This window comes from Chinchilla lanigera, unplaced genomic scaffold, assembly GCF_000276665.1.
Source record: "Chinchilla lanigera isolate Chin_1 unplaced genomic scaffold, ChiLan1.0 scaffold00021, whole genome shotgun sequence".
Classification (NCBI taxonomy): Eukaryota; Metazoa; Chordata; class Mammalia; order Rodentia; family Chinchillidae; genus Chinchilla; species Chinchilla lanigera.
Genome location: NW_004955422.1, coordinates 20776743 through 20799229, shown reverse-complemented (window position 1 = coordinate 20799229; position 22487 = coordinate 20776743). Strand labels below are relative to the sequence as shown.

Here is a 22487-nt window from a genome sequence, read left to right as displayed (position 1 = left end):
GAACTCACAATGATCCTCCTGCCTCATCCTGACTGCTGGAATTACAGGCGTGTGCCACCATGCCCAACTTAAAAATAAAAATTTTTAAAGCAGCCATCCTGAGCTGTCCCTACCCATAGTGGTTATTTGCTCCCCACAGCCCTCTTTACAGAGTCTGCAGCTGGGCAAAGACTCCCTGCTGCAGCAGATGCTCTTTCTCCCTCCTCCTCACCTGTGGTGTACAGCAGGCCTCTCACCCTACCTAGCTCAAGCTTCAGGCTCCTCCGCCCGCAAGTCATGCCCCTAACTTGTGTTCGGCATCACTCCCGTTCTCTGCCCTGTGTCAGTGAGTAGGACCCAAGCAGGCCTCCTGCCTGCCATACCCCGCTCCCACCTGTATGACCATGTCCCACGCTTATCTTCAGATTCTCATTCTCATGGGTGCAACTAGACCATATCACAATCAAACACTTCTACCCGGGCTTCCCACCTGGCCACCAGAACACCACTCCAACTGTCCAATCATTCCCTTGGCACCCGACTCCAGGAGGCTGTGACTCCCCTGCCCAGGGCCTGTTCGCTTCCCCTTGGCTGTCAGCTTATGCCACACCCACCATTCCTCCTGGCACTCACTCTCCAGCCCTGGCCCTGGATGGGCTGAGACAAACATGGCGTTGGCCAACTCCCTGCCACTCCCCTCAGTGCCCACCTGGGAATCCCAGCTGGTAGCCTAGATCCACATGTCCCGAGTGGGCCTCTGATCATTCCCCACCCCTCTCTGTGCAGGGCCATTTTATCCTTCCAGGTACTCAAGCCAAATTCCTGGGTGTCACCCTTTACATCTTTCTTTCCCTAGCACCCCACAGAAAATCCTGCCACCTTTACCCTAAAATAAATCCAAGAGCTGGGGGTGAAGCTCAGTGGTGTGAGAACTTGCACATGTAAGACTTGGGCTCAATCCCTGGTATGGGGTAAAAAACACTTTCCTAGGATTTTACTCAAAGTCAAAGGTCTACAATGGCCTTTGAAGCTTTGTGCAGGCTGCACAGGGCTCTAACTACCTTCATTCCCTCACTCCCCTTGAGACATGGGAGATGGGCGCAGTCCTGTCCTTGAGACCTTCCCTTGCTTGAACTCTCCTCCCTCCGGCATGAGAGTGGCTCAGCCTCAGCCCCTTATCCACTAGGCTCCAGTGCTGCTTCTTATGAAGTCACACTGATCACCTCAGTTGGTCACCCCACCAGCCCTCAGCACTCCGATCTTCCTTTTTTTTTTGTCATTTTTGAGACAGGGTCTCGCTATACAGTTCAGGCTGGCCTTGAGCTCACTTTGTAGCCCAGGCTGGTCTCGAACTCTCAGTGATCCTCCTGCCTCAGCCTCCTGAGTGCTGGGATTACAGGCATGTACCACCATGCTCGGCTTCACTCCATCTTCTGAGCCTAGCTTGTATCATCTAACACATTCTCTAATTTCCTTTTTTTTTTTTTTTTTTTTTTGAGACAGGGTCTCACTATGTAATCCAGGCTGGCTTGAACTCTCAGCAATCCTCCTGCTCAGCCTCCTCAAGTGCTGGGATCACAGGCGGGCTGTAATATCCTTTCATGTTTGCTGTTTATGGCCTGGCCCCTCCTATCTTGCTAGAACACGTGATCTCCACAGGGCAAAGATTCTGCCTTTTTGTTCCTGATGTGACCTGAGCAACTAAATGTGGTACATTCACTACACTCCATGAAGAGAAGTGCTAAGTACTGGGGGGAACCTGCCAGGCAGGGATGAAGAACAGACAGGGTGGGGAGCAGGTAGAAGGAAGTGGAGAACAGATGGAGAGAAGGTCAGGGCAGACAGCAGAAAAACCACTGAACACCAAAACTGGGTGGTAAAGTGTACACATTATGGCAAATAGGGATCCACCCTGGCAAGCCTTCTTATTCCCAAAAATGAGAAAGGGGTCATTTACATTTCTTTGGGCCAATGACATGACTTCAGTTTTTTTGTTTTTTGTTTTTTTTTCTGGTACCAGGAATAGAACTCATGACCTTGTGCTTGCCAGGCAGGCGCTGTGCCGCTGAGCTAAATCCCCAGCCCATGACTTCGTTTTGCTTTTAGAAGACCTCTATGGTTGTTTTAGGTGCCAAGGCCTGGGCCAGGCCTGAGGAGGTGGAGACTACAGAAACAGAGCTGCTGCTCAAAGTGCTTCCCAGCCACACACTGGCCCACTACCCACAGCCCCAGTGTGGGTGCCACGAAAGGATAGAGAACAGCTAAGTGCAGTGGCACTGTAACCCCAGCAGTCAGGAGGATGAGGTGGAAGGATCACTGCAAGTTTGAGGCCAGCCTGGGATACACAGTGAGTTCAAGTCCACTCTGGACTACACAGTGAGACTCTGACTCAAAAAACCAAAAACAAAATAACCAAAAACCAAAAAAAAAAAAAGAGAGAGAAAACAGCAGACAGCTGAGAGGCTGATCCAGGGAAGAGGTGCCCTGGGGCAGGGAGTCTTCCAGCCTTGGCTCTTATGTGGGCAGTGCCAAGCCTTCCTGACCTTAGGCAAGTCACTCTCCCTCTCTGGATCACTGTCCTGTATCAACTGGCCCGGCTCCATAATAACAGGCACCTTTGAGCATTGACTATACAGTACACCAACTCTATAATTGAGTGCTTACTTGATTATTCCTGCTAATTAATCCAATAACCCTATAATGGTGGTGATGAATTGGCTTTCAGACGAGGACACTGAAGCTCAGGGAGGTTAAGGACTGCCCCAAAAACTTCAGTGAGTGTGGATGCAACTGGGGTGAAGGGAGGAACTGGGCTGAGGGCAAGGTAGACAGGCAGGTAGCTGGGGGCAGTGGTGGGGAACCTACCTCCATGGTGGCTGCTGCTTCTCAGCTGCCTCTGCTGGTGACTGGTGTCCCCCAGGAAGCCTCCTGCTGTGTTGCTGCCTAGCCGGTCCCCCGTGGGGCCGGGGCCCAGGCCCCTCTCTTCAGAGCTGGAGTCTTCCTGCTCACTTGGCTCAAACTCTGGGATCTGGAACATGCTCTGGGCTGTTGGGACAAGATAAATGTAGTCAGGAACAGCCTGGGCAAAAGGTAGCTGTTGGAGGCAGGGGACTGGTATCCTGGCCCCTCCTGCCACCTTAGCGCTCCCAAGCCTGCCCTTCCTCCAAGCCCTCATCTGTCTGCAGCATCTGGTCGGGCAGGGGCGTCAGGCTGCCCGCACAGGCCCCAATTTTCCGCTCAGGGGCCTGGTGTCCCAGGATCGCCCCGGGCCTCCAAAGAGGCCCTAACCTGCCCCGCCCGTGGTGCCTGCGCTCAGGTCTCACCCTAAGCCCGATCTCGAGGCCCCTGACCCGGGCCCGCCGCCTCCCTCTAGTACTGAGGGTGCCCAGCCCTAGTTTCCTGGGCAACGCGAACTGTCACCAACTCGGGCCAATCGGCTCTGGAGAGAAATCCCGGGTTGGCCTGGAGGCGGGGCCACCGCCGCCCTGCCCCAAGTCTCCGGATGCCCTGCTCAGACTTCCTTAAAATCTTTCGGCGTGGGTAGGAGCGGGTGAGGGCTTCTCTGGAGTCCGCATGTGGAACCTGAAGGGCTGTTTCTTGCTGACGAGTCCTTCTGGGCCTTCGTTTCCTTCCCCGTAAAATGGAGATAATGACGCCTCCCTCGGGAGTCGGTGAAAACTTTGTAAACAGTGATGATTACAGTGGGAGAAATCACTCTGCAAAGCCGTAATTGACGCTCAGCCGTCGGATGCAATCACTGTTGCTACTGTTATTGCTCCGCCTGGACTGGGTGACTCGGCCCGGGAATTCCCGTTCATGCGTGTGGCGGCCTCCCGCTGCCCGCCTCGCCTTGGGGATCCCTCCCCGCGCCACTTCTGCATCACTCGAGATAAGAGGGCGGCTCTGCTCGGGCAGGATGGCTGCCCGGACGCGGGAAGGGGACAGGGGTCCCTGTGCAGGCGAGCCTTAGTGCTCCGCCGCGGGCCGGTGATCGGCCAGGTGAGCGACGTTGGCGGGCTAGGTAGGGGGTGGGGTCCGGACAGGAGACTTCCGGCCCAGGTCCGGAGACGGGGTCTGGAGGCCATCTTGGCTATGGGCGGAAGTTTCCTTCAGAGACTGGGTGAGGGGAAGCGGTTACCGCCCCCATCCGGGCAGCTCGATACTAATTTGGGGATAGGGGGACCTAAGAGTGGAACTTGGCAGCTTCCCAAACAAGGAAGGGCCGGCGGCCCACCCGGACACCCGCTGGGTAGGGCACAGCCTTCGCGTTTCGGCTGCTCTCCGGCCCCGGTAACCCACGGTGCGCGCCAGCGATACAGATCCCGCCTATTCTTGAATGGTCTCACGCCGGGCGCAGCGCGCCGCTGCGGAGCCCCGGCCAGCCCCTGCGCAACTTGCGTAGCGAACGTTGCCCGCGCAGGCGCAGGAGGGGGTGAAGCCGCGGGAGCCGTGGAGCTGGAGCCTGGGGTCCGGCGAGCAGACCCCGCTTTACCAGCTGCGGCCTGAGGAACTGGGCATCGGCCTCATCCCGCCCTCCTCGTCTTAAGGGTGGATGCGGGGAGGAGGGGGCAACGGCTGGAATCCAGAGGACAGAGGAAGATACCTTCCCGGATTATTGGAGGGGAGAGAGCCCCGAGCTTGGGGAGGGGGAGAGCCGGGCGTTGGGCGTCCCCGCCGCGGCCGCTGCTCACAGCCGGCGGGCATCGGCTGGCTCTCCCCCTCCTGCCAGGCCGACACTAACGACCAAGGCTCCTCTCCTTCAGCCTCTGCATCCCCTCACCCCCTGACTCGGGGGAGACCTCGGGAGATTCATCCCCCAAACCCTACCCCCTCTGCTCGGGAGAGGAGAGACTGCCTTTCTACACGCCCAAGTATCCCCCAAGGGCAAGGGTCTCTTTTTAGAAGGAAGCGCTGGCCAGCCACAACTTCTTTCCTCCTGAGTCCCCATCTCTGTCACTGCGTCCTGCAATTCCCATCCCTTTGTATTTATTTCCCTGGCCCTCAGCCAGCCAGTATCTGTCTCTGGTGTTTAGGCCTCCCTCCCAGACATGGAGAGTAACCTGTCTGGCTTGGTGCCTGCTGCTGGGCTTGTGCCTGCGCTGCCACCTACGGTGACCCTGGGACTGACTGCGGCCTACACCACTTTGTATGCCCTGCTCTTCTTCTCTGTCTATGCCCAACTCTGGCTGGTGCTTCTGTATGGGCACAAGCGTCTCAGCTATCAGACGGTATTCCTGGCACTCTGTCTGCTCTGGGCCGCCTTGCGTACCACCCTCTTTTCCTTCTACTTCCGAGATACTTCCCGGGCCAACCACCTGGGGCCCTTGCCCTTCTGGCTTCTCTACTGCTGTCCTGTCTGCCTGCAGTTCTTCACACTGACGCTCATGAACCTCTACTTTGCCCAGGTAACTATGGTGATGGGTGGGGGTTGTCGGGGAAGAAGCCCCAAGGGCCCAAAGGAGTGATAGGCATCTCTGCTCCCAGGTGGTGTTCAAGGCCAAGGCAAAGCGTCGGCCACAGATGAGCCGAGGCCTGTAAGTACTCGGGATGCTGCTGGGCTCAGCATTCTGGGGCAGAGAGCAGCCCACCTTGTAGGGTTGAGACAAAGACCCAGGGAATGTTTGTGAAAGAGCTTGGAAAAGCTAAAACACCTGGTGCAGATGGCTCAGCAGAGGCATTGCCCACACAAGGGGCAACAGTAATAGCAACTGCCTTGAGGGTACCAAAGTCATTGGGATGGAGAAGGAGCAGGAGGCTGCAGCCCATGGAAATTCCAAGCCAACTGCACTTCTCAGTGACCTTGGGCTGCAGTATCCCTGTCATTTGTACAGTGTCTTCTCATTTTTAAGAGCTTTCACAAACTTCTTCCTTTTTACAACTCACCTGAGAGGCTAGTCTTATCCTCACTTGAAAGAGAAAGAAACTGAGGCCCAACAAGGTAAAGCCGCATGTTCAAGGTCACAGAGGTGGCAGGAGGTGGAGCCAGGGCCCCAACCCAAATTGTTGACTCCGGGCTGGGGATTTAGCTCAGCGGCAAAGCGCCTGCCTGGCAAGCGCAAGGTCGTGAGTTCGGTTCCCGGTACCGGAGAAAAACCAAAAAAACCAAAAAAAAAAAAAACAAACCAAATTGTTGACTCCCAGTCTGGTGATGTTTCCAAGATGCCATGGCTGTTAGTCACAGTACCTCTTTGGGCCTCAGTTTCCCCCCTTATAAAACTGGAGGAGCGGGGTTCAGATGGGACAATCTGAGTTCTCACTGGGGTCCCCTGGGGGAGGGAGGGTGGTTGGTGAGTACCAAGAGCAGTCAGTGCTCTGGGGCTGACTGTCCTGTGGGGCTGCAGGCTGGCCGTCCGAGGGGCCTTCGTGGGGGCCTCGCTGCTTTTTCTGCTGGTGAATGTGCTGTGTGCAGTGCTGTCCCGCCGGCGCCGGGCACAGCCCTGGGCTCTACTGCTGGTGCGTGTCCTGGTGAGCGATTCCCTCTTCGTCATCTGTGCTCTCTCTCTTGCTGCCTGCCTCTGCCTCGTTGCCAGGCGAGCCCCTTCCACTAGCATCTACCTGGAGGCCAAGGTAGGGCCGCAAACAGTGATGTCCAAGTATTGTGGGGATCTTTGGGCAACAGTCTTAAGGTCATAGAGGAAGCTGGGAGCCTCCTCTCCCTGAGGGTCCTCTGTTGTCATCTGTGCCAGGGGACCAGTGTGTGCCAGGCAGCTGCCATGGGTGGTGCCATGGTTCTGCTGTATGCCAGCCGGGCCTGTTACAACCTGGCAGCCCTGGCCTTGGCCCCCCGGAGCCGGCTGGATGCCTTTGATTATGACTGGTACAACGTATCTGATCAGGTGGGTATTTGACATGTCTGCCACTTTCTTAGTAGTCATGGTGTCTGGTTGGCCCAGACACTTCCCAGCACCCCTCTGGCATGATTGAGGCTTGCCAAGACTTTTTGCCTACCCCCAGGCGGACCTGGTAAATGACCTGGGGAACAAAGGCTACTTGGTGTTTGGCCTGATTCTCTTTGTGTGGGAGCTGCTGCCCACTACTCTGCTGGTGGGCTTCTTCCGGGTGCACCGGCCTCCACAGGACCTGGTGAGGATCTCTGTCCACTTCCTCGGGGCCAAGGGAAGGGACTGAAATGTGGGGATCCTGGCCTGGGGTGTCGGGACAGTTGAAGGGGATGGGAGAAAGCATCAGTAGCAATGCTTTCCCCTTTCCCCAGAGCACCAGCCACATCCTCAATGGGCAGGTCTTTGGCTCCCGTTCCTACTTCTTTGACCGGGCCGGGCACTGTGAGGATGAAGCCTGTTCCTGGGAGCACAGCCGGGGAGAGAGCACCAGGTAGAAGCCCACAACGCCTTAGGATCCCTGGGCTCCTTCCTGGCTCCATCCAGTAGTGGGGACTGGGAGCTGGGTCCCCCTGCCTACCACGACCCTAATCTTTGTCTCCCCGTCTGTTTTAGGTGAGGTTCCCCTCTGCATTTCTATTGCTAAAATCCATGCCCTGCTGGGCATGGTGGCACATGCCTATAATCCCAGCCCTCAGGAGGCTGAGGCAGGAGGATCTCTGCAAGTTTGAGGCCAGCCTGGGCTACATAGAGAGTTCAAGGCCAGCACGAACTACACAGTGAGACCCTGTCTCAAAAGAACAAAACAAAAAAATAAAATCTCTGCCCTTTGCCCCAGATGTAGTCCACTGTGGACCCAGGAAGTCTGAGTCATGGGGGGCTCTATTTGAAGCCTTTCTTCCTCTCCTGACTCATGAATATGACCCTGGCCACTGCCTTGAGACTGACCCTGCTTCTTTTGCCTGCAGCATGTCGGGCAGCCTAGGCTCTGGCAGCTGGTACGGTGCCATCGGGCGTGAGCCGGGCTGGTGCGGGGGCAGCCAGACGAGGACCACTCCTCTGCTCTTCTCTCAGGTGCCGGGACCCGGTGGCCACCACCACAGCCTCTACTCTACCCCACAGACGTGACCCCCTCTCCACTGCCCCCCCAGAACACCCAGACCCAAGTCCCCCTTACCCAGGCCCTTGTGCCAACTTTATCTGCCGCTTCTTGATCAGGGTCCTGGGGGCAGTGGCTGCCCCCTCCTCTGGCCGGCCCCTTGCTGCTCCTGTTGTAGTGAGCTTGTGCCACCTTCCTAAGATGGGGCATGGGCCTGGCTGCCAGATGCCTACAGCACCCTGGCATGACCTACCACCTCCGCTTCCACACTGGAGCCAGCTACCTCTCCTGTGCCTGCCACTCAATAAACAGTGTCTGTGCCCTGGTCTGTTTACTTGTCTGTCACTCATCTGCTTTGTGTTCCTCTCCTCGGCCTCAGACTGATCAGACAGTGACAGTGGCCTTTGCAGTGGGCTGCTAGGCTGGTGGGCAGGGAGAAGGGACCTGCCATCTTCCAGGAAAGAGAACCTGCACAGACCTTTGTTCTCAGATCTCTCCTAACCATAATGGCCCTGGTCTATTTTTTCTTTTTTTTTTTTAAGCAACTCCTTGTTTTGTTTTTCTTTTTGTCTTTTTGAGACAGGGTCTTGCTATGCAGTTCAGGCAGCCTTGAGCTCACTTTGTAGCCGAGGCTGGCCCTGAACTCGCAGCTATCCTCTTGTCTCAGCCTCCCGAGTGCTGGGATTATAAGGGTGCACCACCATGCCCGGCTTTTTCTTTTTTTAATTTTTTATTTTAAGACAGGGTCTCACTGTGCAGTCCAGGCTGGCCTTGAACTTACAGTAATGTTCCTGCCCCAGCCTCCCAAGTGCTGGAATTACAGGCATATACCACCATGCCTGGCTAATAACTTTGCTCTTATGCCACATCTACTCCCCCACACCTCAAATTTCAATTCCCCAAGATTTTTTTTTCTTTTTTTTCTTTTTTTAAAGCCAGTCATGGTGGCACATGCCTGTAATCCTAGCACTCGAGAGAGAGGCAGGAGTATCACTGAGTTTGAGGCCAGCCTAAGCTCCATAGTGAGTTCAAGGCCAGCCTGAACTACATAGGGAGATCCTGTCTTAAAAAAAAAAAAATTTTTTTTTTTTTTTTGGTAAGATAAAAGAGCAGGGATCTCCCTATGTTGCCCATGCTGGTCCTGGGCTGGATTCAGGCAGTTCTCCTGCCTCAGCCTCAGCATAGGTAGCTGGGACTACAAGGCTGCACCACTATGCCTAACCCAGAGTACAACTACCCTGGTGCTGGAATGTAGCTCAGTGGTAGAGCCCTTGTCTGATGTGCACAAGACCTTAGGTTGTGGGAGTGTTCTTTATGAAGCCTTTCATCTCATGTCAAGTTACTGTGACCCCTCTCCTGGGCCCCACGGCACTGTGATTATATGGCTCTTACACATTTTAACCTGAGTGGATTGGGCCATGTGGAGTCCTGGTTTTCTTTCTTTCTTTTTTTTTTTTTTTTTTTTTTTTTTTTTTTTTTTTTTTTTTTTTTTTTTTTTTTTTTTGTCTTTTTGAGACAGGGTCTCCCTGTGCAGTTCAGGCTGGCCTTGAGCTCATTTTGTATCCCAGGGTGGTCTTGAACTTGCAGTCATCCTCCTGCCTCAGGCTCCCGAGTGCTGGGATTACAGGCGTGCGCCACCATACCTGGTGTTGTCACCATTTCTTCTTTTTTTTTTTTTTTTTCTCTACCAGGAATCAAACTCAGGACCTTGGCCTTACCAGTTAGGCACTTGTGCCACTGAGCTATCTCCCCAGCCCTTGTCACCATTTCTAATCTGCTGTTTGATACCAGGGGTTACTGAGGGCCTGCAGAGGAGACAGGTTGTTGTGGTAGGGGAGCGGCCTAGTCTGACCATGGTGTGGCTTTGCCTAGATAGGTGCTGTGTCTGCCTTGGGAATCCTGAGGGGTTCCTTCCCTAATAGCACAGTCACTGCCCTATGCTCCTGTCTCCCTGGCAGGTGTTTATCAGCATCTAACTCCTGCCCACATCCCTAGCAGCTCCAGCTCTCCCAAGTTTCCAGGGCCTAGCACTTGGCCTGTCTGGAAATCCATTGCTTGGGACCGTCCTGGGCACCTGGGGAAAGGTCATCTGCGATGCACAGAGAACCAGCTTGAGCCTGGACAATCACTTTTCATTAAAAGGAAAATTGCCAACGTTTGTAGGGCATTTAATTGTTCGTTCTAAGCATTTATAAACACTGACCTCTTAAAAGCCCTGAACATCACCCCAAGTGATAATCATACTTTTTCTTTAAGTGAGAACAGGGAGACTCCAGAGATTGAGAATCTGCCCAGGCCCTCTACTGGTAGGAAGTGGTAGCTTTACATCCCAGGTTTAAAACCACTTGCCTGGAGATGCTCAAGGACCCCAGGAGCGAAGAGGAGGGTCTTTGGCGAGCTCAGAGGTTGTAAAGAAGTGGGTGAGAGCCGCAAGGGGCGGGTTTAGGGTGAGCCTGAATCTTGCCTGTCTTGGCAGCAGGGAGAGTATAGTGGCACCAGTTCGGCCCAGACCTCTGAGGCTGATTCCTGGAGGTGAGGACCCGGAAGCAGGGCAGGAATTCCCTGGCAGTGACTTCCCAGACCTGGGTCCCAGCTCTCACGCAAGGACAAACCCAGGTGCCCTGGAGTAATTCCACCCCTTTGTCCCCAGGGACCCCTCCCTCAGTGCTGAGCCCAAGGGCCAGTCTGTCCCAGGGGAGGAGAGATAAGGGCCCTTCCCAGTGCTGTAATGGGCCTGGAAGAAGCCGGGAGATTAGTGTGGTCCCTGCCGGAGACGTGGGCCGGCAGATGCTCAGGCTGGGGCCGTGCCGGTAACCGAACAGGGCTGCGGTCCGAGGCTAAAAGGTTAGACCCAGCAGCAATCCGGCTCGGTTCCTCTGCGACCCTCCGCACCAGACCGAGAGACCGGCGGCCTCAGGTAAAAGCCTTGGCGTGAGCGAGGTGGCTGGGGAGCCAGCGGCAAGGGCGCGGCACCAAGGGCAGCACGGCGCTGCAGGGGTTAAACGCTGGGGGAGGGGGCTTCTGGGGGGGGTCCCAGCCCCGGCAGCCGCCCGCCCCGCCCCTGTCGCCGCCGCCTCCGCGGCCCTGCGGGCACCTGGGAGGCGGCGCGGGAGCCGGACCGCAGCCGCAGCGCGGTGGGGCCGACAGTGAGTGCCGGGCGGGCACGGGGACGCGGGCACTGGGCACCGGCTCCCAGGGGGCGAGCGGCCAGATAGGGCGCCCACCCCCAGCGCATGGGCGTCTCTGGGAGTGGTGCGGCTACTCAGTCCCGCCGCCTGTCACGCTCCGAAGCGTCAGCGTGGGGACGCGGGGAGGTGGTGGGGGCGAGCGGCCGGGGTGCGGGGCGTGTGAATGGCAGGCATCACGCGGTGGCCCCACGGTCTGAGGAGTGTGCACACACGTGTGCGTGGGCCTCTAAGTGCCGTGGTTTGGCCGGAGCACCCCTTGGGATCCGGGCAACCCAGGTCCTCTCGAGCGTGTGGGCGGAGGGTGTGTGTGCAGCTAGGGCGCACGGCGCGCGGGACCCGCAAGGTGCAGCGTGGGCGCGCGGGGCTTTCTGCCCGCGTGTGTCTGAGCGTGTCACTGCGTGTGGACGAGTGTGTATGCACGCGAGCGTGTGGGCGCCGCCTTCCCCTGTCCCAGGAGCTGACAGCTGTCCCGGGGGCTGCTACACTGGTTGGGCCCTTCCTGCTCCTTCTGGGAACCCAGCACCCTCCCTCTTTCCTGCACTCTGCCTGGCCTGGCCTCGCCTCGCCCAGGACCAGCCCCTGGGTTCCTCGAAAGCCTGACAGGGCGCTGGAGGGACCCTGGGGGCTCTCTGCCACACCTGTCGGGAGGAGAGGGGGCGCCGAGAGGATGCTGCCGAGCTGGCTGAGCCCCAGGTGAACCGGCCAGCCCTGTCCCCACTCTGCGTCCCTCCACTCCTTTCTGTCCTCAAGCGCCGCCGCCTCCTCCTCCCCGCTCTTGTTCCAAACGCCCCCAGGCCCTGCGTTTTACCCCTCCTGCCCTTCCTCTCCGAGGTACTCTCCTGCCTTCCCCTTCCCGGTGCCCTCTTCTTCTCAACCCTGGAGTCCCTGAGGGTCGGGCAGTGGAGGTAAGAGGTACCAGGTGTCCCTGGCACCAAGTGGCCAGCCAGAGGGATGTGAGGGGGACCTCTCCATGGACAGTAAGTCTAGGGGCTCTGAAGACCTTGGGGATGTGCAGGGTACTGGGTGGAGGAGGGTGTGGGGTGTCGGGCTAGTTTATTGACACTGGCATCCCTGATTCTGCCCACAGTGACCGCTGCTCCCCAGGAGCCTCCTGCCCCGCCTCCACCAGCGGGCAGCAGCGAAGCTGGCCCAGCCCCTGGGCGCACCATGCGCTGCACCACCCTGCTGGCGCTCCTAGCCTTGGTCCTGCTCTACTTGGTGTCAGGTGCCCTGGTGTTCCAGGCCCTGGAGCAGCCCTATGAGCAGCAGGCCCAGAAGGACTTGGGGGAGACCCGTGAGAAGTTCCTGAGGGCCCATCCGTGTGTGAGCCCGCATGAGCTGGGTCTCTTCATCAAGGTGCGTGGGGCCAGTGCTCCTTCAGCAGTTGTCCATCTGGGCCCTAGGCTGAGTGTTATTTCCACATTCAATTCCTGAGGACTGGGTACAGGAGTGGGGTTGCAGGACAGGGGCTGGATCTAGGTTTCTTATATATGTCACGGTCTTTCATTTTCCTTGCTATGCCTCACACCCGGTTGTGCTCCTGGAATGTTTCTATGTGAGGGCTATGGAATGGAGGAACATTGAGTAAATGAATGAATGAGTGAATGAATGAATGAAGCACATGGCGCATTACATCTGCACAGGTCTAACTCACCGTTTAGTTATCATATAAAATCCAGGATGCCCAGTTACATGTGAAATTTAACTAAATCGTCTTTTTTTTTTTTTTGTCTTTCTGAGACAGGGTCTTGCTATGCAGTTCAGGCTGGCCTTGAGCTTACTTCATAGCCCAGGCTGGTCTCGAACTCACAACGATTCTCCTGCCTCAGCCTCCCGAGTGCTGGGATTACAGGCGTTTGCCACCACACCCGACCAATCATTTTAATACAAGTGTGTCCCATCCAATATCTTTGCTGCCAAAGCTGACAAGCCTTCTTACATTAGCGCCTATACATTTTTGGAGTCACAGATGCCTTAGAGAAGCCCAAGAACACTGTGAAGAACTTCCCCTCCACCTGCCAAGCATGCATATAACCATGTACGGACAACTTCAGAGCGCTTCTGTCCGTGCCACTGTGGGTGCCAGGGTAGGGGACCCTTCCCCCTGGCACATGCTTAACCAGACAGGCAAGAAGGGGGTGGGCAGGGCCAGATCGAGGCTCCCGTGAGCCACTTTTGATCAACTTCCTTCCAGTCACTACAGAGAGGTCTGGCCTTCACCTTTTGGGATACAGTCAGTGAGCACCTCTTGCTCTCTCTGATTTGAGTCATTGTCAAATGAAACCGTATGATTTAACTTTAATCAGTTAATATGTATGACTGCATTGAAGAGTATCCAACACTGTTCCCTGCTTGTTCTTGGTGGCAGGAGAGGCCAGTAGTATGGAAGCTTCTGCGTTTCAGAGGGGAGGACCCAGGGCAGAGCCATCTGAGGTATCTCTGACATTTCCAGAAAGCAGGAGAAGGCTCAGCTTCGGAGAGGCCTGGATGGAAAGTGTGTCTGGCCAAACCACAGGGCAGAAGGAGGGAGTGTGACCTATTTTATCTTCACAATGCAATGGCTTTTTTCCTGGATAAGAAAGAAAAAAGGGAGGCGCAGGACCTAAAAGGGTCGGGGACAGCTGCTTTACTTCTCTTCCATGATGAAAGTCACTTCTTAAATTAGTTGTGCAGCAATTGTGCATGTAAGTACTGTGTACTAGGGGCTGTGGTGCTATATCCTATGGGGTAAGTAGGTGATGGATTTTGGGGTGGAGCAGATGCAGGTTCTGCTTAGAGGATGTCACATCTAGGTGAAGGGACACATGTATAGACAAATCACTGTAGGGTACTGTGGAAGGGAAGCCTCTTTTTCTTCTTTTTTTGTTTAGCATCCCTGGTATGCTGGGCTCTGGGCTGGGTGAGGAGCAAGAGCTGGCAATTGAAGTGAATAGGATATGAGGGATGGAGTTTAGGGATTGGGGACAGATGACTCCTAGGCAGAGGAACAGCATGGGCAAAGGTGTGCAAACTGGAAAGCTCTAGACTGTCCTGCAGAATCTAGAGTTAGCAGATGCCTAGTCATTTGAAGCAGAAATTAGAACACAGGATGACAAGGGATTTTTTCCTCCTAAGTAGTGAATTTATTGGAAAAGTGTTACAAAATAAAAATTAAATCACTTGTAATCAGACATTTCATTTCTTGCCTTTATTAAAAATTGTTCTTACAGGAAATGGAATCATCTCATAAACTTGGGGGACGGTTGCCATGCCCCAGAAGAGAAGACTGGGGACAGGGAGGTGGGACCAGTTTAGAAAAGGTCTTGTATGCTGGAATGGAGAATGTAAAGTCCATTCTCCAGATAGAAAGGAGCTTAGAGGGTTTGGAGTGGTCCCTGTAGGAAGATTAATTGGAAGTCTCTTGCTAATGAGGAGAGTATTCAGAGAGAAAAAAGGTGGGTTATGTCCTTCCCCACAGACTGTCCTTGTGCTCCTCCAGGAAGGGGCCCTCAGTACATCCTCCTAATTCTCTGACCTCTATCACTTATAATCCCAGGAAGTGGTTTAAGGTAGGAAGACCACAAGTTCAAGGCCAGCCTGGGCAACTAAGTGAGAACCTGTCTAAAAAATAAATAAATAAATAGGACTGAGGATGTAGCTCTGTGGTAGAGCACTCCTGGGTTCAAGCAGAACAAAAAGTACAGAACCTGCCTGAGGGACCTGCAGGCTGGCAAGAGGGCAAATATATGGACACTTCATTTAATAATTCTTATTGAGCACTTATGTAACACTGGTTTTTGCTTGGACTTTAGTGGTGTGTGCGTGTGTGTGTGTTTGTGCATGTACATCCTAAAACTGGTTGCAAACGCTGATGATATTTGAACCTTTCTAGAGGAAAGGCCCCTAATTTTCATTAGATGTCTAAGGCAAGGGAGACCAACTCAGTTTCCTTAGGGGCAGTGGGAGCCATGGTGTTTGCATAAAACTGGAAATCACACGGTACAATCATCACATGGGAATTTTCCTAACAAACACAATGCTTACTGTGTTGTAAGTGCTTTAACTCTTTACAAGTGACCTATGACGTCGGTGCTATACTCGCCCCCACTTGACAGATGCAGAAACTGAGGCAGAGAGTTAATTTACCTTTGGTAACACAGCACCAAGATTTGAACCCAGGCAGCCTAGTTCCAAGAGCTGTGCTTCTGACTGTATAGTTAGACATCTACTGTGTGGAATTAGAGGGCAGATGACCCAAGTGTGTGTTTGTTTTTTGTACTGGGAATCGAACTCAGGACCTTGCACTTGCTAGGCAGGTGCTTGTGCCGATGAGCTATATCCCCAGCCCCCAAGTGTTTCTGAAGCATCACAGAGCTCAGACAAACTTGCCAGCAATGGATCAGGGCACCCAATTTGCATCCTCTGCTGTAAGGTGGGGAGGACTGGCCTAGAGGCTGGAAGGGAAGGAAGGACTCAGTTCCTCCTTCTGTGCCTCGCCCTGCAGGAGGTGGCTGATGCCCTGGGAGGGGGTGCGGATCCAGAAACCAACTCAACCAATATCAGCAACCACTCAGCCTGGAACCTGGGCAGCGCCTTCTTTTTCTCAGGAACCATCATCACCACCATCGGTGGGAGAGGAGATGGGGTCACTGGAGGGGGTGGGGACAAGGAGTTTCCTTATGGGGGAAGGTACAGGGAGAGGTTGGGGTGCCAGGTGTTTCCTAGACTTCTGCATCGCCTCTCTGTCCAGGCTATGGCAACGCAGCCCTGCGCACAGATGCTGGCCGCCTCTTCTGCATTTTTTATGCACTGGTGGGGATCCCACTGTTCGGGATGCTGCTGGCAGGGGTTGGGGATCGGCTGGGCTCCTCCCTGCGCCATGGGATTGGTCACATCGAAGCAATCTTCCTGGTGAGCCGGTCCACACTCTGTGTGCTTTTTGCACTGGACTGAGGGTGCCCTTCCCTAGGTCCCTGGCAACTGACCATGCACCTCTAGAGGGGCAGGCACCTCTGTCACTGACTTGGGGCGGGATGAGGTGTGGTGGCGGGAATGGGAGTGGAGGTTGTTAGAGTCTCCTCTGTGGTCCTGCCTACTGCTCCTCCCTGCAGAAGTGGCATGTGCCACCGGAGCTGGTGCGAGTGCTGTCGGCGATGCTCTTCCTGCTGATTGGCTGCCTGCTCTTTGTCCTCACGCCCACCTTTGTGTTCTGCTATATGGAGGACTGGAGCAAGCTGGAGGCCATCTACTTTGTCATAGTGACACTCACTACCGTGGGCTTCGGGGATTATGTGGCTGGTGAGGCTGTTCTTTTTATACTGCATGTCCCTACTTTATTGCTATCCAGGGTCTCTCCCTCCAAGTTTCACGTGGTGCGTCTGCTCCACCTTCTACATCCATCAAAGAATGCTTCCACATACACCTCTCCTCATGTACACGTACATGCTTGCATGCCTGCGGGCCCATGCATGCTCACACATATATTACGCACACCTCACACGTGTCACCTTCTTGCACGATGGCACCTGTCTTGCCCACTGTCTTGCACCCCTTCGACTCATGCTCTGACCTTCCTGCACACACTCACACATTCTAGCACAAGCTTTTTGTCCTGGGGAGGCTCTGCTATCATAGCAAGGCAGGGAAAAGGGGCAGTGAACAGGCAGGTCAAGGGCTTGCCATGCAACCAACTTCTTTTATCCTTCCCTGGTGGAATCCCAGGCGCCGACCCCAAGCAAGACTCTCCAGCTTACCAGCCGCTGGTGTGGTTCTGGATCCTGTTTGGCCTGGCCTACTTCGCCTCGGTGCTCACCACCATTGGGAACTGGTTGAAAGCTGTGTCTCGCCGCACACGGGCAGAGGTATGCGCATTGGGGTTGGTGCCTCAAGTGCATTCTCTGAGCTGGTTGACCAGTCTGTCTCCTTTTTTTTTTTTTTTTTTCCCAGTACCGGGAATCAAACTCACAACCTTGCATTTGCCAGGCAGGCGCTGTGCCGCTGAGCTAAATCCCCAGCCCTGACCAGTCTGTCTCCCTTCCAGAGTGTGAGTTTCTCAAGGCAGATATTAAGGGAGACTTTGTGTCTGGTGACTCCACCACCTCTGCCCTTATGGATAAGACTGTTAGATATAGCATATAAAAGTACAGAGAGCGACCAGGTGTGGTGGTGCACGAGCCTGTGATCTCAGCACTCTGGGAAGCTGAAGCAGGAAGATCTTGAGTTCAGCCCAGCCTGGGAAATTTGGTGACTTAGATCCTGTCTCAAAATTTAAAATAGATAAATAAATAAATAAATAAATAAGTAAATTTTTTAAAAAGGCTGGGGATGTAGCTTAGTGTACAGGCCCTGGGCTCAATCCCCTGTACCACGAAAAAAAAATGAAGAAAGTCCAGTTAAATGTGAATTACGGATAAACAACAAATAAAATTTTAGGATACGCTCTAAATGTTGCATGGGGCATAACGTCACTTGTTATTTACCTGTCGAAAACACCCAGTCGGTAGAGGGCGCAAGGGTCTCAGGGCTGAAGTACAGCTGGGGTTTTCCAAGAGGGCGCCTCTGGCAAATGGAGCGGGAAGAGCTCGCAGCCGAGGGGAGGTGTCTTTCCATTTTCCTGCCGGCCTAGGCTGGAGAACCAGTCGAAAAAAACGTGGATGCCTGATCGATGAAGGGTCAGGCTCCCTGGGCTGCGCAGGCAGTCAAGGACCACTGGCCGAAGACTCCTTTTCCTCCCCGCGCAGATGGGTGGCCTCACGGCGCAGGCTGCCAGCTGGACCGGCACAGTGACAGCGCGGGTGACCCAGCGAACCTTGCCCACCGCACCGCTGCCAGAGAAGGAGCGGCCACCTCTGCCTCCCCTACCCTGTCCAGCGCAGCCAGTAGGCCTGCCCCAATCCCCTGTATCCCCAGAGAAAGTGGCCACGCCCTCCCCGCCCACCGCCTCCGCCCTTGATTACCCCAGCGAAAACCTGGCCTTCATCGACGAGTCCTCCGACACACAAAGCGAGCGTGGCTGCGCCCTGCCGCGTGCACCGAGAGGTCGCCGTCGTCCCAACCCTCCCAGGAAGCCCGCGCGGCCTCGGGGTCCAGGGCGCCCCCGAGACAAAGGGGTGCCCGTGTAAGGTCAGGACCCCGGGTCAGGCCTCTCAAAGGACTTTACTCCTGCTGTCTCCCTGGCATGCTTGGCTTGTTTGACCAAAGAGCCCTCTTTCGACTCTCAACTGAGGCCTAGGCAGGAGGCTTAGATCGCCTGCCCACCACCTCTGGCCCCTGGTCCCTTCCTCACTTCCGCCCATTCTGTCGCACAGCCCCAGCAGGGTCTGTCCCTCACAACACCTCACAACTGTGCCTCCAAACCTGCATCAATAAATGAAAACACTCTGCACCGCTGCGGGCGTGGGCGCTCCGGGACGTGAGTGGGTGTGGGAGCGCGTCCCTCGGGCCACCGCGGGGCCACCCCCAGCCCCAGGGCTGCCGGACACCCACATCAATGAAGTCGAGGTCCTCTGCCTGGAGGCCACCGGCTGGGTAGGGTCCAGCAGCAGAATTGGCCAAGATGTTTCCAATCTCAGCTCAGATCAGGGGTGGGGTGGGGTACTGGGGGCAGCTGGTACGGGGAGCGAGCCCCCCACTGCTGTTCTAGAAGGAGAACCCGCCCCTCCCCCTTCTGGAGCGTGACCCCTGCCTTCCCAGAGGCCGGCAGCACCTGGGTCCGTTGGGGCCGAACCATGGAGGAAGAGCCTTTCAAAGTAAGGACCCGTTCCTGTCTCTCGCTTGTCACTCTTTCTTGGTTCCACCCCAAGCCCCTGACATAGATCTCATTTAGCCCGGGCTCCTGCAGCGTCCACTATCGTCCCCACCCTCCCCTCGCCCTGATTTAGGGCCCCTAACCCCGACCACCAAGACCCTGGTTTCCCTCCTTGTATGTGGCCCACAGGCGTCTTCAGACCACCGAAACCTGGGTCAGGCGAGCGGGCACGATGGCCTTCCAGATGGGGGTATCCAGGCAACACTGTCGCAGCCAGGCCTGAGCACGCAGCTGTCTGAGGTCCGAGGGAGCTCGGACCAGAACCATGGCACAGGCCATGAGACCCGCGGGGACAGCCAGCAGGGCCTCCTGGAGGATGGTGACAAGTCCATTTCACAGAGGGACAAGGACAGTTCCAAGCCGGAGGACCTGGACCAGCACACTCTGCTGGACCTGGAACCACCCCGCAGCAGCACCCAGGGCATCTGGTTAGCAGAGTTGGACAGCGAATCTGGGAACGGTCAGTGCGGCCTCGCCAGGTCATGGGCGCCCACAGTATAGGTGACTGGCCAGGGTCTCACTTTTCCTTCTGTACAATGGAGTAAGCCCATAGCATCCAAGTTTATAGTAGTGCCAGGAAGGGCGCTAGCGTAGATCCTACTTGCTTTCAATTAACCAAATATTCCTTGAGCGCCCTCTAGCGGGAGGGCGTCTACAACGCCGAGGCCAGAAAGCGCGCAGGAAAACATGCCAAGGCAGTGCACAGAGACCTGTGCCTTAAATGGAGCGAGCTGAGGGGAGTGTATTAATTTCCTCTCAGGATTTGTGCTGGTTGAGGAGTTATTTTTCACTTAGTCAGTCATTGTTTACAATTTGTGTTTTTTTCAGTCAGGGTTGCTAGGTAGTTCAGGCAGGTCTTGCACCCACTATGTAGCCCAGGCTGACCTTGAATTCACAGTGATCCTCCTACCTCAGCCTTCGGAGTGCTGGGATTACAGGCGTGCACCACCACGCATGGCTTCTGTTTACAATTTTTAAGCACATACTACAGTATGCTGGGCACTGTTTGGGACCTCCTCCTTTCTTCCCTCTCTTTTTGGCAATACCAGAGTTTGGATTGAACCCAAGTCCTTCACAATGAACCCTTTTTAATTTTTTATTTCCAGGCAGAGTCTCGCTTAGTCACTAACCTGCCCAGGCTAGGTTTGAACTTGAGATCCTCCTGATCCAACCTCCCAGAGTGCTGTGGTAATAGGCATATACCGCCATGCCAGCTCCTCCCTTCACTTTCATCAGGGGATTAAAACTGATAATATCACAATTGTTACATACCGAGCACTTGCTCTGAGTTTCCCTTGCATGGTCACCTTTAAGCTTTACAAACTCCACAAGAAGCCACTTTTAGGATCCATTTTACAGATGAAGAACTTGAGGAGGGTAAGTGTCAGTTACTGGAACTGGGGACGAAAAGTGGTGGACCACTTGCCTAGCATGCACAAAACCCGTGCATGGGTTCTACCCCCAGTGTGTGTATGTGGGGAGCTGTCACTGAACCTAAGTCTCACACAGTGGGACAGCCAGAATTGGAACCTAGGAGTGTACCTACTATCTTATACTGTCTCTGACTAAAGTAGCAGGTGGAGCTGGTCTCTGAATTGTACTCCTTCCCACCACATGCAGCTCTGTTCCAGGGAAGACCTAGAGTCTGCAGGTGGCTGACCCCTCTTTTTTCTTCTCCCAAAAGAGCATTTCTCAGAGTCATTGTCTAGTACCTTGGAACAAGCAGGCTTTCGACTCTACTTGGCAGAGCAGCAGAAAAAGGTCAGAGAGGCTGGGGGTGGGGAAAGGGCAAGTTGAAGAGTACATCAGTGAAAGAATAGGGGTGGCTGGCAGGGTGGAGGGACAAGCAGCTGGTTGGGGGGTCTTGGGGCTGCAAGGATCAGGTGGAACATTTCTTTTGTGGGCAGAACTAGGGTCTCCCACATGCCTGAGCCTCTTCACTGTTTTTTCAGCTGCCGCTGCCCCTGAGGGAACTCATGGAGACTGAAGCTCTGGAAATCCTCACCAAAGCCCTCAAGAGTGAGCCCCCCTCCCTTACAAAAGATCCCGGTGTATTCTGCAGGGCTTGGGCCTTGTGGGGATGGAATTTCAGAATGAGTATGCTTTGTCAGATGGCCTTAGCACTCACAAATACTCCAAGGGCCCCACAGAAATAAAGAGTTGAGAGACGAAGGTCAAGATGGGGAGAGCATGGGGTGACAGGCCTCCGTGGAGCTCCTTTCTAGGTGAGGTTTTCTCCCCTTGCACAGTGGGATGTAGTTTTGGCTTCTTCCCAGGTGGGGGAGCTGTGAGGGGCTAGTGGATTTAGGTAAATTTACTGGACAGTGGATTATTTGGGTAAACTCCCCTTTGGGTGTGACATCCAAAGGGTCATATTTAGAGTGGGTGGTCCAGGAAGTTTCCACAAAGATGCTAGCCTCTACCACCACAGTTCAGGCCTGCGGCATCCTCTCCAGCTGGCTCTCACCACCCTCCTCCACCTTCGCACTAAGGGGGCGATCCAAAGTTCCCCAAATTTACACAGGGCCCAGCGCCCAATCACCTGCAGCTCCTCGAATCATACAGGCGGTGCCGCTGGTGGGGAAGCCTCGCCGGTGCTCACTGCCCCAACTCAGCTCTGCCTTCCAGGCTATCGGTCCAAGATCGGCGAGAACCACTTTCTGACTCAAGAGCTGCAGCGAAGCGTCGAGGAGCTCCAGAGGCGGAAGAGGCTACTCTGGAAGTCTCAGTGAACCTCTGTCTCTAGCAGCGGTTCGACTCCTGCCCCTTGTCCTGTCCCGTCCCCAGACCCAAGCCCGACCCCATCCGATTGGAGTCTGAGCCCAAGAGAAATTAAAGAGTCTGTGCATAATCCGTGAGTCAGTGCGTGGCTGCCTGCGTGAGGCGGACGCACGTGGCCCCGCCCTTCCCCGTGACCTTCATTCGGTCACCGCAGTGACCTTGAGTTTTCTCTGTCCGGATCTTATCGGCCCTGCCTTCCAGGGACTCGTAGTCCAGGACTACTTGCACGTGTAGATCTACTTCACCCACCCGGGATTTCGCAGCTTTCCGGGACTACTGAGTCTGCCGCTCAGGTGCCCAGAAAGCGTTAGCTAGGGGGAATGGGAGAAGGGACAGGGCTGCGCCCCTTCCCAGAGCTGGGCTCCACCCCCTATGCATATGCAGATACCCCGGCCTCTCTGCCCATCCAGCCCTCTTATTTTCATAAAGCCTTCCTCTCTCGCAGCTGCGGCCACAAACGACGTTGCCCACTCCTCTAGCGCAAAGCTCCACCCGCCTCCTCTGTTCCCTCTGGGATCTCATTCCCAGAGCCCCACTGCGTCTCTGGTCCCGCCTCCGGGCGGCGGCGTACGCAAGTACGCCGCTGAGGGTCGGGGGCGGGGCTTCTAGGAAGGCCCGCCCACTGGCCCTGAAGGCTCCGCCTGACTCCTCCGGGAACACAGGCGCTGCCCGCCTCATTTATCTGATTAGCATAGGGCGTCGGGCCCCGCCCTCTGCTTTGCATGCGCACGACCGGCCCCGCCCCCGCTGTCAGCTGGAGGAAGCGGAGTAGGAAGCGGCCGCGATGTCCTTTTGTGTCCTACAAGCAGCCAGCG

The 22487-nt window shown here is 55.3% G+C and overlaps 4 protein-coding genes across 16 annotated transcripts in view; 3 read left to right on the top strand and 1 right to left on the bottom strand.

Annotated features, from left to right (window-relative positions):
• Positions 1-3645, bottom strand: part of Bad (BCL2-associated agonist of cell death) — a 13455-nt gene extending 9810 nt beyond the window's left edge. Inside the window, exons 1-2 of one of the 7 annotated variants that reach the window (XM_005384618.2) lie at positions 3562-3645; positions 2845-3024 (exon numbers count right to left, since the gene is read on the bottom strand). In XM_005384618.2, the coding sequence (XP_005384675.1) occupies positions 2845-3016 (172 nt within the window). In that variant the 5' untranslated portion in view covers positions 3017-3024; positions 3562-3645. The other 6 variants (XM_005384617.2, XM_005384616.2, XM_005384619.2 and 3 more) reach the window with 6 other exon arrangements.
• Positions 3646-3778: 133 nt separating this feature from the next.
• Gpr137 (G protein-coupled receptor 137) lies at positions 3779-8086 on the top strand. Of its 2 annotated transcripts, none has more exons than XM_013514297.1 (7): positions 3779-3978; positions 5464-5513; positions 6321-6546; positions 6666-6815; positions 6934-7062; positions 7193-7311; positions 7787-8086. In XM_013514297.1, the coding sequence occupies exons 1-7, from the start codon at positions 3796-3798 to the stop codon at positions 7944-7946; spliced, it is 1017 nt and encodes a 338-aa protein (XP_013369751.1). In that variant the 5' UTR covers positions 3779-3795; the 3' UTR covers positions 7947-8086. The 2 variants fall into 2 exon arrangements, with proteins under 2 accessions (XP_013369751.1, XP_005384678.1); XM_005384621.2 differs by lacking the exon at positions 3779-3978 and adding an exon at positions 3986-5384.
• A 2155-nt stretch (positions 8087-10241) lies between these two features.
• On the top strand, positions 10242-18465 carry Kcnk4 (potassium channel, two pore domain subfamily K, member 4). Of its 6 annotated transcripts, none has more exons than XM_013514231.1 (8): positions 10251-10322; positions 10397-10449; positions 10568-10834; positions 12193-12461; positions 15589-15712; positions 15835-15995; positions 16196-16945; positions 17825-18465. In XM_013514231.1, exons 4-8 carry the CDS (start codon positions 12273-12275, stop codon positions 18203-18205), a joined length of 1605 nt encoding a protein of 534 aa, XP_013369685.1. In that variant the 5' UTR covers positions 10251-10322; positions 10397-10449; positions 10568-10834; positions 12193-12272; the 3' UTR covers positions 18206-18465. The 6 variants fall into 6 exon arrangements, with proteins under 6 accessions (XP_013369683.1, XP_013369685.1, XP_013369684.1 ...); XM_013514230.1 differs by having other exon boundaries at positions 10394-10449; XM_013514229.1 differs by having other exon boundaries at positions 10242-10449.
• Tex40 (testis expressed 40) lies at positions 18465-21742 on the top strand. Its single transcript, XM_013514234.1, has 6 exons — positions 18465-18611; positions 18727-18832; positions 19021-19351; positions 20576-20652; positions 20844-20910; positions 21520-21742. Exons 1-6 carry the CDS (start codon positions 18574-18576, stop codon positions 21621-21623), a joined length of 723 nt encoding a protein of 240 aa, XP_013369688.1. The 5' UTR covers positions 18465-18573; the 3' UTR covers positions 21624-21742.
• The last annotated feature ends 745 nt before the right edge of the window (positions 21743-22487 follow it).